This window comes from Pseudomyrmex gracilis, unplaced genomic scaffold, assembly GCF_002006095.1.
Source record: "Pseudomyrmex gracilis isolate BER0280 unplaced genomic scaffold, ASM200609v1 scaffold_0, whole genome shotgun sequence".
NCBI classification, from domain to species: Eukaryota; Metazoa; Arthropoda; class Insecta; order Hymenoptera; family Formicidae; genus Pseudomyrmex; species Pseudomyrmex gracilis.
This window is the reverse complement of record NW_018020584.1, coordinates 109,430-123,814: the sequence shown is the minus strand read 5'-3', so window position 1 is coordinate 123,814 and position 14,385 is coordinate 109,430. Positions and strand designations below refer to the sequence as shown.

Genomic DNA, 14,385 nt, shown 5'->3' with positions numbered 1-14,385 from the left:
GTGATCGGTTTACTTTATTTTATTTACTAGCTTTTACATACATTTTCTTACGAGACTTTTGAATGTTGCATCCTTTGGTTTCACAATGGCTACGCGCGCACAAAGGCAGAAGATTCTTTTGATTAATGCATTGCTTTTTATACATTTATAAGAATAAAGCGAGAAGTTTTGGAAAGAAAACTATGACTTGTGCATGCACCTAATATATATGTAATTGCCAGAAATTTGACAAATAATTGCTGCCTACTGAAAGTATTGTTATGTTTCTAGCTTAATAACATGTGTAAACATTGCTCACAATATATTTCTACTCTTACGTTATGCCTAAAGTAATAAAATTAAAAACAGAATGACGGAATTTTGCTACAATCAATTATTATTGTTTTTAAATGATCGATATTGTAATAAAATATGAGAGAAGAAATATTGTAGAACAACATTTTATAAATATTGTATCATACACACACAGATCATTTTACAGTACCCAAATATACATATATATATATATAATATGGATTTCTAATGGAGCAAAGTTGTATCATTTGAACGGAAAAAGAAGATTATAGACTTAAATCTACTTGCACACACAGTTTATAAAGCATAATATGCTATTACTTACAACGTTGATGATGAAATAAACTCTATAAATGACGAGTGTTCTCGTTATTTGTGAATACTGAAAAGATATTGTTTAAAATATCTTGTATATTATGTATTTGATAATGAAACAAAAAAATATAGATCAAGTGATTTGTTAATAAAGTTGCGACGGCAATATTGTATGTGAATTAATGAGCAAGAAAAGTTCTTGAAGCTTGTACAAATTTCACTTGCTTGTTACGTAATAAAGAAGTTTCATATGGCGATAAGTGTTTGTATTGCATTTAAGAGAACTTAGATATTTTGTCACTCTTGCTCACATAAATTATCTTTTCGAACAAATGTTATCATCGCATTTTAGCAATGTTTGAATGTTTCTATGTACTAAACAAATGTAAGCTAAAATTATCAAGTTTTTATAAAAATTTTAATTTACTTCGCAAACTTCTACTTATCAAAATTGAGTTTTTATTAGCGCATAACAATATAAACACATTTTCAAGGATGTCCTTTGTTTTGGCCTAGTTATCTTTTATTTAGCTTATTTGCATTAATTTTTAATGGATAGATTGTAATACAAATTAATTCGATTATCGTTGAATTTTCAATTAAATTCGATTAATCTATAACTGCGTTGGCGCCTGATATTTGTTAATGTTTTAAATTAATGCAAATTTGCTTTTGTGATATCATATTTTCCATGTGATTGTACTTATTTTTAAAGATTTATATTCTGTTGACTTGTCACACACTATGTTTTCTTTTATAACTATCTATTAATTTTACATAATACAGAGAATTTTTGTTAATTATTATTAGTTTAGCAAAAACACTGTGTTTTCAGAATATTCCTAGAAATTTTCCCGGTGGGCAAGCCGGTAATTGGCACGCTTTCTCTTCCATTTCTGTTTCCGCATCGTCACAATCACGCAGGCAATGTCTCCACCTGATCTGCCGACCCTTACCGCAGGTGACACTACAGCTGCTCCAGTCCATCCATCTGCCCCACTTACGTTGCAATTTTCTTCTTGTTCGGCTTTGTATTGGAGGGAATCTCGAGCCACTGAAAGAAACTAGGGATGTTCTTCCTGCCAAACTTGTCTGTTTGCTATTTGTTGCTAAACGTTGATAGTTGTCAACATTTCTGCCAATCTTTGAATTCAAAATATGTTTTTCTAAGGAAATCTTCGGCGTTTTTATGATAGTAGCACAGTTTGCTTTTTTATCAATGCAGAAATTCATCATATTTACAGTTTTATTATTTACGTACGTTTGAAGTTCATTTATCTAAAAATGATATAAAGATGAATAAGAGAACATACAGAGGAAAGGAAAGATTGTTAGCAAATATTAAATCATTCAGAGAGTAATTCTTTGTCAAATAATAAATTTTTACCTTAACGATTAAGTTTTTTGCAAGCACTTTAATTTCTTCGATTGACCTTATAGCATGATCACCGCAAGTCCTTTTGTACTTTGTCCCTTCCTCTTTTCTATCGACGACCAATGTTTTTCGTTCAATATGTTTAGAATCCTCTATTGTGTTTATATCATCGTTGTGTGAAGAATGTTTAGATGCAACTTCTTGATGTCTCTTTGCACGCGATTTTGTATTTTCGTCTGATGATTCCACAGACATCTTGGTTGCATGATCGTAATTTTCATTTTCCGAGTTTTGATCCTCGCTGATCTTGAAATTAAATTCAACTGGATAGGGTTCTGTATTATAGAACAATGCGTTTTCAGAATTGCTTGTTTTCTCATTAGAATTGCTTCTAACATTTAATTTTTTGAATACAATTTCCATTGTTAAATTACATCCTTCTTTTTGCTTACTAGAATCAAAATTAGTGGTAGCTTCAAGATTTGTAATAAAAGTTTCGGTGACTTCATTAATTGTTTCCCAATTTGACACCGTCGAATAAGAACCAATTTCCGCAGAATAATTAACCGAATTGTCAGGTTTACTAGACGAAGTTTCATTCGTGATAATTTTTTCTAAACGAACACGCAATTCTGCTTTTCCCATTTGCACAAGAGGTAACACGATGGTGTTTTCTCCTTGTTTATTGAAACTTCTGTGAGTTAACGATTCATTTTTGTTTGAATCAATTAAGTCTTCTATATTTTTGTAACTAACTGTGTTTAAACTACTATTTTTGGATTCTCTCTTCTCTATTTGTGACTCGCCAACTGGTTTAGTGGATACCTGAGCATCTGATTTCTTACTTCTTCTTTCTACAAGTAAATAAATGTGAATTGTATACAGAAATGGAAAAAAATTTTGAGAAAGTAAATGTCTATAAATTTTTATAATTGTCACTTATTATTGATTGAAAACATACTGTTTGCCTTTTTTATGATAGGCTTATGAAAAGACTCCAAAGTATCGTGCTTTTTATTTCTCACTTGAGTTTTTATATGATGTTTTGAATGCCTATTGCTTCCTTTCACGCGTTTTCTACGGTCCCCAGTGTTAGATAAGATTCCTCTACTGTGTCGTGAATGCAAAATGTCCACGACAGTACTGCAAATATCAGATTGATTTCTGTAATCTGAATCTATGTTTGATCCTTTGTATTTTGAAATTGAATTATTCAATGCATTTATTGCATCAGGTTTGCTCCATATATTTTGTGGAAAAGAATCTGTGAAATTTATAGAGTGATGAGAACCAATCGAATCATTTATTGTCAGTCCATTTCTCTTAACACGAACGTAGGTTGCAAGATCCTGATCGCTCTCACTGTCAAGATCGTCTATTATCGCGGGATCATTATAATCCATCAATGTTTTTCTGTTTATATTTTTCATACTACTTTTATGTTTTTCATTATTCACAATTTTATCTATTTCACCATTATTACAATGCAAAGTCTTATTTAAATATCTCAATCCAACAGTTTTGATTGATTCATTTTTTTTAAATAATCTTTTCCAAAAAGTTTCAGAAGGATCTTGTGTCGATCTTTCCTTTTGAAAATTTAAGAGCGGAATACTTTGTTCTAAAAAGAAAAGCGCAAGAAATAAATTAAAAAACGACACAGACATATATATTATTTACTTTTGTATCAACGTAATTTTGCTTATTTTACAAGTCGACTGAAATACACTTAAAGTTACAATAGTGTATGTATATTAATTGTATGTGAATAAAAATGATAATATACTTGGAATTTGTTTATCTTTTGAAGTAATCAAATCAACAAAGAAAAGTATCAGAATCCATAAAGCCAAAGTTGACAAATTCGACATAACACCATTTGTTGCTTGCACTGATATAAGCAAAATGGAATCGATGTCGATTTGTTAGTATGAGCAAATGTATTTACAAAGATAAACGTTTTCAAAATGTTTACATATTTTTCTTTTTTTTTTTTTTTTACTAAAATGATTCGATCTTATACGAAGAAGTAAAAATAAAGTGACATATTTCACATTTATATATATATATATATATATATATATATATATATACATATACACATAAAGGTATGATTAAAATATCAATATATGTAGTAATCAAATTTGAACACAATTCAATTCAATGTTTGATTTGGTCACATCTTCTTTGCTACTATGGCTCCTACCCCTTCGCGGGAGGGGCATACGCCAAACTTTGATTTGGTCACATTTGGTTCTTCTTCTTCTTTGTAATTATGGCACCGTGCCCCTGGAAGGTTTAGGCAATGGCCAGTCTTTGATAGGTCACATTTGGTGCTCTCATAGACGTAGAATATACAGACTGCGCGTTTGGCTGAAAAGATGTCTTCATGGTTGACAGAGACAACATACTTTGAACAGTAACTCTCTCTCTGTCTATCAATGTCTGTGGTGGGATCAGGGCCCACTGTTTCATACCGCCTATAATCTGCCGTCACCCCTTAATCTCTTTCATTCCTCTTCACCCCCACTATTTTTCTATCCCCACTTTTCTACTACTATTCTATCAATCAGCGAAGACTTCTTTTTCCTCCACTACTTTGCTAGACAAAGATGAGGCTACTGCTCAACACTGGCTGTCTTTCTCAACGTTGAAGACATTTTCTTAACATGGCAAAGGTAGGGAACGCGCAAGTCTATACATTCTATGTTTAGGGGCCTTCTACAATAAGATATTGGTAATAAATCAGAAGTCAGAAGCAAGAAATTGACTAATCACAATCGATTATTCTTCTGTGATTTGTTTGTGATTGGTCAATTTCTTGCTTCTGACTTCTGATTTATTACTAATGGGTGCTTTCCAACTACGTACACAGGCGACACTGTTTAACACTGTGTCCATTAGCGTGAGAAAGAGCATATCAGTGCGTCTCACTCATACTAGTGGACACTGTGTACGTAGTTGGAAAGCAATATCTCATTGTAGAAGGCCCTTTATGGGTCTTATGGCTCAGTGGACCTATTATGCTAGTCTATGTGCCATTCTACGTTCTTATTTGATTGTAGCATCAATTCAACTCAATTCAATGTTGTAATGGCTCAGTGGGCATAGAGAAGAGACCCATGCGCCAGTTATATGTGTGGAGGTGTTCCGCCTCCAGAATTTGATTACATCAGAGAGAAGCCTGAGAGTGGCCCACAGATGTCTATACTAAACTAGATTGGTACCTAAAGCTTCGGACGTGTGTCGCATGCAATTTCCGGTTGTATCCGAGAAAATGGCGGCAGTTCTATGTATGTGACGTAATGACGTGTGTGAGATGTGANATCTGAAAGTGGAACAACTTCGACCCTGTATATCTTGAGAAAGCGCATTTCACGTTATCATACGCGACAAGTCTGTACCGACTTGTATACCGACGTGTACATAGCACGAAATAGAACCATGTTCACCGCACATAGCACGAAATTGAACCATGTCCACAGCACATAGCACGGAATAAAACCATGTCCACGCGTGGACATAGCCATACGTATCGACAAGTCGCTCGTGGACATCGCTACGTAGTTGCCAATGTGCACCACCCATGGACATGCGCTAGCTTACGGGCCGGTATAGCGATCGTAAAAACTCTTATGGGCAGAGATGCCAGTTCGTGGACTTAGTAAGCATTCAGCATCAAGTGGAGGGGATACGCACACAGGCGACAGCCGTGTCCGTGTGGTTGGTCAACCATTGGCCGAAGCGCCGAGCGCACACGGACACGGTTGTCGCCTGTGTGCGTATCCCCTCCACTTGATGCTGAATGCTTACTAAGTCCACGAACTGGCATCTCTGCTTATGGGCCTGGCCGCTCTCATTCTTCTCTCTGCTCTGACGCAAGTTACACCGCATGTAAAAGCAGCCTTAGTCAATTTTACCAGTTGCAAAGAAGAACCAAGCCAAACCAAATATTAACAGATAGCAGCAGATTTTTTATTTCACGTTATTTGAGTGTTATTGTCGTTTTGTTGCAAACATCTGATACAAAATGATTAACACTTTCCGCCTGATATCTCGACAGAAACTTTATCAGTTTCAATTTCCCAAATGGTGAGATTGTATCGTTTGAATTGATGGTGTAGTGTACATCATGCTCGAGAATAATTATATAACTTCATTTGTTTCTTGGTTATCTCAAACTTGTGTAATATATGTTACGTTTAGCATTGCCCAACAAGCAGAATCGAGTTCAGTGGCAGCGACACAAGCTGCATCAGCACCACTTTCCCTAACAGGTGTTGACAAGCCAGTAAATCTAAAAATTGACAAACTAGTTAACGATATAACTGCTCTTAATCTAATAGAAGTGGCAGAACTTAGTGATCTTTTAAAGAAGCGATTAAATCTGCCAGATGCTCCTGTTATGCCTGTTGGAGGAACTTTTGTTGCTCCAGCTCAATTGGTAACTTAATGTTTTCAAGAAATATAAATAGCATTTAACTAATAATATTTAATTTTTTTTATTTAGGTAGAAGAAGAACAAATACCAAAAAAGGTGAAAACAGAATTTACTGTTAAGATAACTGAAATTAACAAGGATCAAAAAGTAAGCCTTATTAAAGAAGTAAAAAACTTGATACCAGGTTCAAATCTTGTTCAGGTATTGTCAACTCATAATGTTAAATATAATATTGTTAAAAATTCTAATCTGTTATATTTTACAAAACTAGGCCAAAAAGTTCATTGAAGAACTACCTGCAATAATTAGGAAGGATGTAGCAAAAGATGAAGCTGAAAAAGTGAAAGATGTTCTTGTAAAACTTGGTGCTAAAGTCGAAATTGAATAACTTTGCTACTTAAAATAAATTTATTTTTATATATTTTATGTTACACACACAACTGTAAACAATTACATCCAATATAAGTTTTTGTATTATCCTTTTATTTAAATAACATTCTTCTATTTAAGCTTTATACTATTTTATTCCTGATATCACACACTTTGCTTATTTGTGTGCCTTATTCAATTATATAAAATATTTATTGTATACATATAGTACACCTGCAAATGTGTAGTGAGATAATTTTACATAATGAGTTTATTAATTTTGATGTATAATTCTATATGTTGATATAAAATAATTTTATTTGATAACTGCTACCATGCAGAGTAAATATGAGTTTTTAGATATAGATAATTTATATAAATTAAGTCAATGAAATGTATACTACATAATTTATTTGATAAAACAGTCTAATGTAGAACGTAAATAAATAAACTTAAAAAACTTTAAAGTCGTTGTTTTACATTTTTTTACAACATAATACAACATGTAATAATTCTTCAAAATACATATTTATGATTAAACAAATGGCGCTACGACAGCCATATTGATAAAAAAAAAACTACCGTTTCAAGCACTTGCCAGGCCCCGTTCTTTCTCATACATACAAATTTTCCTACAAAAAAAAACCCTACGATGATCACAGATCAATTTATTTGTTACTTCAAAGGCATTTCTTTTGTATAGAAATATGTTATAGAGTAAAGCGAGAAAAAGAAAAAGAGAGGAACATTGTGTCTGATACAGCTAATCGATCGTCGGCGAAGCTCAAATTGATGTTAGCGACACGACGCGACGCTACTGCTGGCCACGACTGCTGCCACGATGGCCGAGGAGGCTAACACAAACGATAACGCGGCGATGGGAAGTATAACGCAAAACATACTAGAGGTGGGTACTTGACGATAATTGACGACGGTATAAGATCGCGCAGAGCCATAACGACAATCGACGACGCAAACGGTCGTGATCGCGAACCACGACATGAGCAGAGGTTAACTCAGGTGTGTTTTTCCGTTCAATTTTGACAGGTCAGTGCCGGGGGTGGCGACTCGACGTCCGCAGAGAGCAACGCGGGTGCGTTGCAGTTTCAAGCGTCTCAAGTGATTGCGCGGTTAGAGCAAGCGGTAGAACAGGCGGCCAAAGGCGACAGCGGTGGCGGCGGAGGTGGCACCACATGGAACAATCCCTCAGGATTCCTCTCGCAGCCGAAGAAATCGGACGAGATATTAGCGTTGATACAGGTGAGTTCAGGTAGCGCGCTTCGTCTATTCTAGCAGAAGCCATTGGGCGCTCGCGATTGGCCGCGAGCTATCTTGACACGCGCCACTCGTTTACCGCGCCGGTATCGCAATAGTTCTATAATAATTGCTTATCACGTGGCCGCGTATGTGCTGTCTGCATTTGTTGTGTTGCATACTGCAGCGATAAGTAAATTACACAAGCTGTGTTTCGATATATTTACTGCGCCGATACTAAAAATCTATACTTCATGTCACATGTGCAGTATAGATTTCCAATACTAGCAGGACCTATATGCAGTCAGTATGAATTTCTATTTTTTATCATGTTCTATTGTTTTCGCTATATAGTTTGACTGTTTTGGCTTTTTTGTTTATTTTTCTTAAATTATTGATTGATAACTTTATATAAAATATACACGTATACAATTCTCTAAGTATGTATATTATGTTTTTAGTATTATTTTCTTTCTGAGTTTTATATAAATATAAAATGTATTCCGTTATATATACTCTTATTTGTGTATTGGTTTTTAAATTCTTTTAATTTTAATTTTTTATATTTATATTTTAAAAAAGATGCGCGCAACTAAAACTTTCTTTTGTGTAGGATTTGGTAATTCACGAAGACGCACCAAAATCAGGCGATGGAGAATCACCGGATTCGTTGATCACTCAGATCACAGCTTTGCCAACTCTAACCGATGCTGCGAGATTGGCTTTGATCACACACACCGTTTCAGCTTACGCGGTCGCGCTACCGAAGTCACACGCCCAGAAACTCGCCGGTCGTCTCGCGGCCGACACAACGAGATGGCTCAGCCATATATTTCGCTTTGTCGATTGTGCGTCCTCCTTCCACGAGGATCACTTAGAAGGATTAATCAGAGTGACGCGACTTGCCTTACACAGAAAATATCCTCGATACATGGAAGAGGGCTTCACGGCACTTGCTTCTCAGCCTCCCTTGATCTATAGTTCCGTTGCTGCTCCTCTTGGTGTTGTTCAGCATTTGTGTAGACAGGTAATAATTTCCAACTCTCTGTGAATTTTCACCTAAATGTTGAAAGTTTTACATACATAACGTATCATAAATCTCACTCAATTTGCCCTGAAACTTCGGACATTAACACAAATAAAACATTTAGATTTGATTTTTTTTGTGGAAGATACCACATTGATTGCACGAAAAGAATTACTATTTCATACTTCCTATACTATTTCAGCTTTCTTTGCCGCTTCATTGCATAAGACCGATTCCACATAATACTATGTTCGGCTCGAGACACACCATGGACGTCTCGGCATTGGAACGACGATTAGCAGAAGACACTCAATCAAATAACGTGACCCCGTTGCTAGTCCTAGCTGAAGCTGGTTCGGTCTTAACAGGCCATTGCGACAATATTACACGATTACGAGCAATATGCGATAAATACAATGTTTGGCTTCATCTCAGAGGACATTCATTGGCTGCTCTTGCGTTGAATACCTCAGCAAAAGATTTGGTAACTGTTCACATATTTTGCCAACACTAAAGTTTTACTTGTATCATTAAAAAAGTGTTCTAAAAAGTTTTAAACACCATGTTTTAGCCGTCAAAAATAGCGGATAGCATTACATTACCACTTGGAACATGGCTTGGTATACCTTCGTTACCGGTGGTCGTATCCTTTTATAATAAGCCCTTGAATTGAACATATACAATAATTTATGAATATAGTATATTCTAGCATAAATTTTTTTTATCGTTTTTTTAATTATATTTCCTGACGAATATAATGTTAATTGATTATTTATTCAATTTTTCTTAATTTTTATTCATAGACATTGTACAGATTAGCAGATATTAAAGGAGGAAGACCTACTCCGAGAGATACCACTTTGTCACTAGTTTCAGGATTGATGGCGGATTCACTGTCGAGACGATTGCCGACTTTACCTTTGTGGGCTGTTTTGCAGGTTTTAGGTCGAGACGGCGTACACGAGAGATTTAAAAGATGTTTTTTGGCTGTAGAAGAGTTGTACAATAAAATTAGAGAGTTTTCTTGTATTAGAATATTGGTGAGTACATTTCTTAAAAGAATACATTGGCATTCGCGTCAAAATCGACAATCGCCAGATTTACTTATTTGGTTTTTTTTTTTTTTTTTTTCAGAGTCAACCGCCAGGTGGCGAAACAGAGTCTTACTCCTTGAGCGAATATTTGACGAATCCAGTTAATAATTTACAATTATTTGAAGTGGTAGCGAGCGCAATAGTTTTTCAATTCGTACCTGTTAACAAAGAGCTTCAAACTACAGAACGCGTGCTGCCCTATTACGACAAATTAAATTCCTGGTTAGGGCAAATTCTTCAAAGAGACATTAACAATGTACAAATAGAACTGTGTGACATAGAACAGTGCGGTGTCGCGATTCGTATTTGTCCGTTAGAGAATCCCGATAAGCCGCCCACAACTGAAGATGTGGATAATCTGATATCTTATCTTGAACAACAAATAGTAAGAATAACTTTGGAGAATACGCACGTCGAACTGTATCTCTACCAAATATATAAAGCAGTTCAACCTCTCTTCACAATAAACTAGTGCATTTTTTCTTGTCACAACTTCTTGTTATACTTTTTTAGTAACGTTAAGAATGTGGTGGAGATATGTGATTCAGTGCTGTAATCAATAACACTTGTGTAAACTCATAAAGTAACGCTTTCGCACTTTTTTATTGAATAGGAAATATTACTGGCGACAGTGGAACATAAAGAAACCTTTGTACGTTTAGTCTCAGAAAATGATTCTTTACACCTAGTGGAAATGCCTGGTTGGGCAGGTTTGGGAGGTGTGCGTTACGCTCCACCTACATGGATTCACGTAATGACTGATCAGGCAAGAGAAGAATTAAACAATCTAAATAAACAATTAGTTGAAACTCTACGTAGCACAGATGCTGCGTTTTCTCTTGGAGAAGGTGCAGACGGTCTCGCTTGTGTGCGATTCGGCATGGTAACACAAGACACAGGTAAGCACAAAATCACATCCTTTTAACATTGACATACAATTTTTATCTATGAAATCTTCATCTAACACTGTGATATTATTTCCAGATGTGGCCGAATTGTTATCTTTAGTTTTACAAGTTGGTCAGGAAGTAGAAGCTAGTTCTAAAATAATGGATGCAATTTCTGAACTGGTTAAAAGGGGTATCGAAGCGGCACAAACAGACTTAGAGAAAGAACATGCGGAAAAAATATGGCAAGAGGGTATTCTCAGGCACGTACCTGTAGTAGGAACTTTTGTCAATTGGTGGAGTCCTATTTCGAAGGAGACTGGCGTTCGTGGTCGTAGTTTAAACTTACAGGCTGGTAATTACGGCTAACATTCTCTTTTTTTCACATAATCATATTTTCAAAATAACATATATGACACAATTTGTGATGCATATTTGTTAAAGCAGGTGTCGTAGAGAGTACGGAAAATATCTACAAATATCACATGCAATTGCAACCTAATTTTACGAACAGCAACGGTTCCGGCGCCAGAACTCCACCTCAACCGCTAATACAAACGCCGGTTGGTGCTAGTAGCCAGAGTCATAGTCGATCGTCCAGTCATTCTAGCCTACAAAGCGGTAAAAGCATGCCTCTGTTGAATAGTTCTCAGCCGCAGGTGAAAGAGGAATCTGAGAACACGACGTCGTAGTGAATACTATATTGTTATACGATAAATCGCGAGCACACGAATTTCCAAGTCATTGAATTTGGGACAAGAGAGAAATGCTTTATGTGAAACGTTCTAGTGTTTCTTCCAGGAAGTATATTCTTTATATTTGCAAAGTGATTTGTAATAACTTGTACAGCTTGCCGACTCTAAGAAGCTGGATAGAATGAAACGCACGATAATTTTATTCTGCTGCTGATATACTTTACCGACTGTTTCTCATCAGAATTACTTTTCGCAGTCTTGTCTCTTACACCAATCTCTTTCACATAAAAACTTTGTGAAATTTCGCTATTATTTCAAAACTATCATGACTTAATTGTGGGATGGCCCATGTACTTATTAGACTGATGTACACGTAGCAACATCGTTTTTATGTAAGTTCATATACATAATGATTTTACATTTAGCAACATATTTCTTACAGCACAACAATCAGAGCTAAACTATTCTTTCTTTTTTATCTTTTCGTATTCTCGTTAACATTGATTTGATGATATGCATATAGTAAATATTTCATAAAAATAAAATGTGCAATAAAATTACTTATTGTCGTTGAATACAATTTCATGTATAATATTATGATGAGCTATCCTGAAATATATATGTTCACGTTTCGGACAGTTTTTTTTTTTTATTAGAATTGGTAAATATAAATGTATTTTATATTTTTATTTCTTTTCTTTAAATTGCTTTGCTACTGATCTTTGCCTTTAATCTTTTGCATTTCTTTAACGTTAACTTGCAAACATAATATATACACATATATACGTGTGTGTATATATGTATATATACACACATATTTATATACATGTATATGTATAATAAATATATCTAATTTACTTGAACAAAATTATTGTCGATGATGTTTTCAAAGATGCAAGCAATAACTCGCCAAAGATTCTTATATTCACATTTAAAGCCAGAGCTGTATTATTGTCTTTGTATGTAACCAATAACAAAGTATTGCAATGATTAAGAATAATAAATAAGAAATTATATTGCATTATAGATAATCATGAATTGTTGAAAACTATCAAACGTGAGGAAAAGTCCAGCAGTATATTTATGTATCAGAATTGTTATAAATAAAATATTGCTAAAATATATAGATAAAAATAATCACAAGAAAAGACTTCTGCTTTTGTTTTACGTTACAATATATAGTTGTAAATTTTTTACAATGATATCGTAATACAGATAATTATAGATGTTGGGTTTTTATTTTTCTTTTTTATATTCATGTGTTTTTCATTACAATAAGAGGAATTAAATCCAGAATATGGCAATTTTTTTTTCTTGTCCAGACACAATTGTAATATACAAAAGTGGCATCGAGTACCGAGTTTCGTTCGTTCTTTCCCGTCTTCTATATGTACCACTATATATCTCTGTGAGATATAAGTCTCTTTATATTACATCAAAATTCGCACAACTGCACATACAAAGAAAGACGCAATATTTATATAACTTACATAAGATCTCTAGAGAATAATCGAAGTAGCCTCTACACACTTTATAAATAAATCTCTTTCGCGTAGTCAAAGAGAAATATGCGCTTCAAAAAAAAGCACAAAAAAAATTTATTATCTAGTCTTGATGATACTTTCATTAATAAATATAGCAAGAGATAATATGTTAGAAATGCAACGTAATTTGTGACGAATGTTGAATAGAGGATACCGAGAGATACTGTCAAAAAAGTGTGACAGAAATAAAATATCCCGACAACATTTCATACCGAGCACGTGCGTAAAAGATTACATACTTATATATAATATACGGATACATGGAAAAATGTTAGAGCCCTGGATCCTTCGATATATCCAGAATCAGTCTTAAAGTATGCACGAAAGCTTTTAGGTCTCACGTCACATATTCATATATTTTGTCGATGTGTATAACACTCAGAATCAAATTCTTCTTTCAAATTTGGATTTTGATTTTCATCGTTTTATTGACTATTTTTTCTTACTTTGCGACAAAAAAATGCCATAGGCCAAGAAAATGCACTAATTCAAACGAGTTCCTTAACGTTATCATTACATCGTCACTATCTTTTCTACTATTTTATTCCACTATCTTTTTAAAATAGTAGTTCCCGTTTTTTTCTTTATCGCTCTTTCCTTTTCTCTCTCTCTCTCTCTCATACGCATACACATGTATATAGACATATGCACACATAAACATATATACATACTCTCTTTTTCTCGCATTCATCTTGCTTATTTTTTTTCTTTTACTCGTGTTTGTTACGTAGATGCTCTCGCCTTTTTATACCACATTACGTATATTATATAAAAATGATAAGAAACCAAATATATATAAAAACATTGGCGATTCGCTTATTAGGAAAACTAGTTCGCAAATATGCGTTTTAGACTATCGTTTCAACTATAAAAAATTGACAAAATTGTATTATAATAAAGGTTTCATTAACAATCTAAATTATGAATTCGCATATTAAGAGTTCAACAACGTTTTTTGCTCTAGATTATCCTGAAATACATGTTAAACAGGCTGTTCAGTCGCCTGTGAGCCAGTAGTTGGTTTCGTTAGCTTCACCCAAATATAAAATGCGGATCAAATATTTTCACACAACAAAATATTAGAGTGTGT

General features: G+C 34.3%; 3 protein-coding genes across 10 annotated transcripts; 2 read left to right on the top strand and 1 right to left on the bottom strand.

Annotated features, from left to right (window-relative positions):
• Nucleotides 1-437: 437 nt before the first annotated feature.
• LOC109863847 lies at nt 438-4,652 on the bottom strand. Of its 6 annotated transcripts, XM_020444488.1 has the most exons (5): nt 3,771-3,988; nt 2,946-3,605; nt 2,437-2,838; nt 1,997-2,319; nt 438-1,887 (listed from the first exon to the last, which is right to left on the bottom strand). In XM_020444488.1, exons 1-5 carry the CDS (start codon nt 3,853-3,855, stop codon nt 1,441-1,443), a joined length of 1,917 nt encoding a protein of 638 aa, XP_020300077.1. In that variant the 5' UTR covers nt 3,856-3,988; the 3' UTR covers nt 438-1,440. The 6 variants fall into 6 exon arrangements, with proteins under 6 accessions (XP_020300077.1, XP_020300068.1, XP_020300095.1 ...); XM_020444479.1 differs by lacking the exon at nt 3,771-3,988 and adding an exon at nt 4,191-4,652 and having other exon boundaries at nt 1,997-2,838; XM_020444506.1 differs by lacking the exon at nt 3,771-3,988 and adding an exon at nt 4,191-4,650 and having other exon boundaries at nt 1,997-2,838; nt 2,946-3,248.
• A 1,231-nt stretch (nt 4,653-5,883) lies between these two features.
• On the top strand, nt 5,884-6,940 carry LOC109851646 (39S ribosomal protein L12, mitochondrial). The gene is made up of 4 exons (XM_020421919.1): nt 5,884-6,076; nt 6,191-6,428; nt 6,495-6,626; nt 6,697-6,940. The coding sequence occupies exons 1-4, from the start codon at nt 6,015-6,017 to the stop codon at nt 6,811-6,813; spliced, it is 549 nt and encodes a 182-aa protein (XP_020277508.1). The 5' UTR covers nt 5,884-6,014; the 3' UTR covers nt 6,814-6,940.
• Nucleotides 6,941-7,534: 594 nt separating this feature from the next.
• LOC109851633 (pyridoxal-dependent decarboxylase domain-containing protein 1) lies at nt 7,535-13,923 on the top strand. Of its 3 annotated transcripts, XR_002249922.1 has the most exons (11): nt 7,535-7,701; nt 7,842-8,054; nt 8,662-9,075; nt 9,278-9,559; nt 9,647-9,718; nt 9,879-10,115; nt 10,210-10,554; nt 10,783-11,068; nt 11,154-11,411; nt 11,501-12,143; nt 12,779-13,923. XR_002249922.1 is itself a non-coding variant. In XM_020421892.1 (10 exons), exons 1-10 carry the CDS (start codon nt 7,636-7,638, stop codon nt 11,746-11,748), a joined length of 2,421 nt encoding a protein of 806 aa, XP_020277481.1. In that variant the 5' UTR covers nt 7,535-7,635; the 3' UTR covers nt 11,749-12,341. The 3 variants fall into 3 exon arrangements, 2 of the variants coding, with proteins under 2 accessions (XP_020277481.1, XP_020277495.1); XM_020421892.1 differs by lacking the exon at nt 12,779-13,923 and having other exon boundaries at nt 11,501-12,341; XM_020421906.1 differs by lacking the exon at nt 12,779-13,923 and having other exon boundaries at nt 7,537-7,701; nt 11,504-12,341.
• The last annotated feature ends 462 nt before the right edge of the window (nt 13,924-14,385 follow it).

Excerpts from the sequence above, each read along its gene's own strand:
- LOC109863847 (XM_020444470.1), bottom strand. The coding sequence starts at position 3,855 with ATGTCGAATTTGTCAACTTTGGCTTTATGGATTCTGATACTTTTCTTT. Across the intron at positions 3,606-3,770 it reads AAAAGATAAACAAATTCCAA|AACAAAGTATTCCGCTCTTA; the intron begins GTATATTATCAT and ends TTTTCTTTTTAG. Across the intron at positions 1,888-1,996 it reads CAAAAAACTTAATCGTTAAG|ATAAATGAACTTCAAACGTA; the intron begins GTAAAAATTTAT and ends TATCATTTTTAG.
- LOC109851633 (XM_020421892.1), top strand. The coding sequence starts at position 7,636 with ATGGCCGAGGAGGCTAACACAAACGATAACGCGGCGATGGGAAGTATA. Across the intron at positions 7,702-7,841 it reads TAACGCAAAACATACTAGAG|GTCAGTGCCGGGGGTGGCGA; the intron begins GTGGGTACTTGA and ends CAATTTTGACAG. Across the intron at positions 10,116-10,209 it reads TTTCTTGTATTAGAATATTG|AGTCAACCGCCAGGTGGCGA; the intron begins GTGAGTACATTT and ends TTTTTTTTTCAG.
- LOC109851646 (XM_020421919.1), top strand. The coding sequence starts at position 6,015 with ATGATTAACACTTTCCGCCTGATATCTCGACAGAAACTTTATCAGTTT. Across the intron at positions 6,077-6,190 it reads CAGTTTCAATTTCCCAAATG|CATTGCCCAACAAGCAGAAT; the intron begins GTGAGATTGTAT and ends TGTTACGTTTAG. Across the intron at positions 6,429-6,494 it reads TTGTTGCTCCAGCTCAATTG|GTAGAAGAAGAACAAATACC; the intron begins GTAACTTAATGT and ends TTTTTTATTTAG.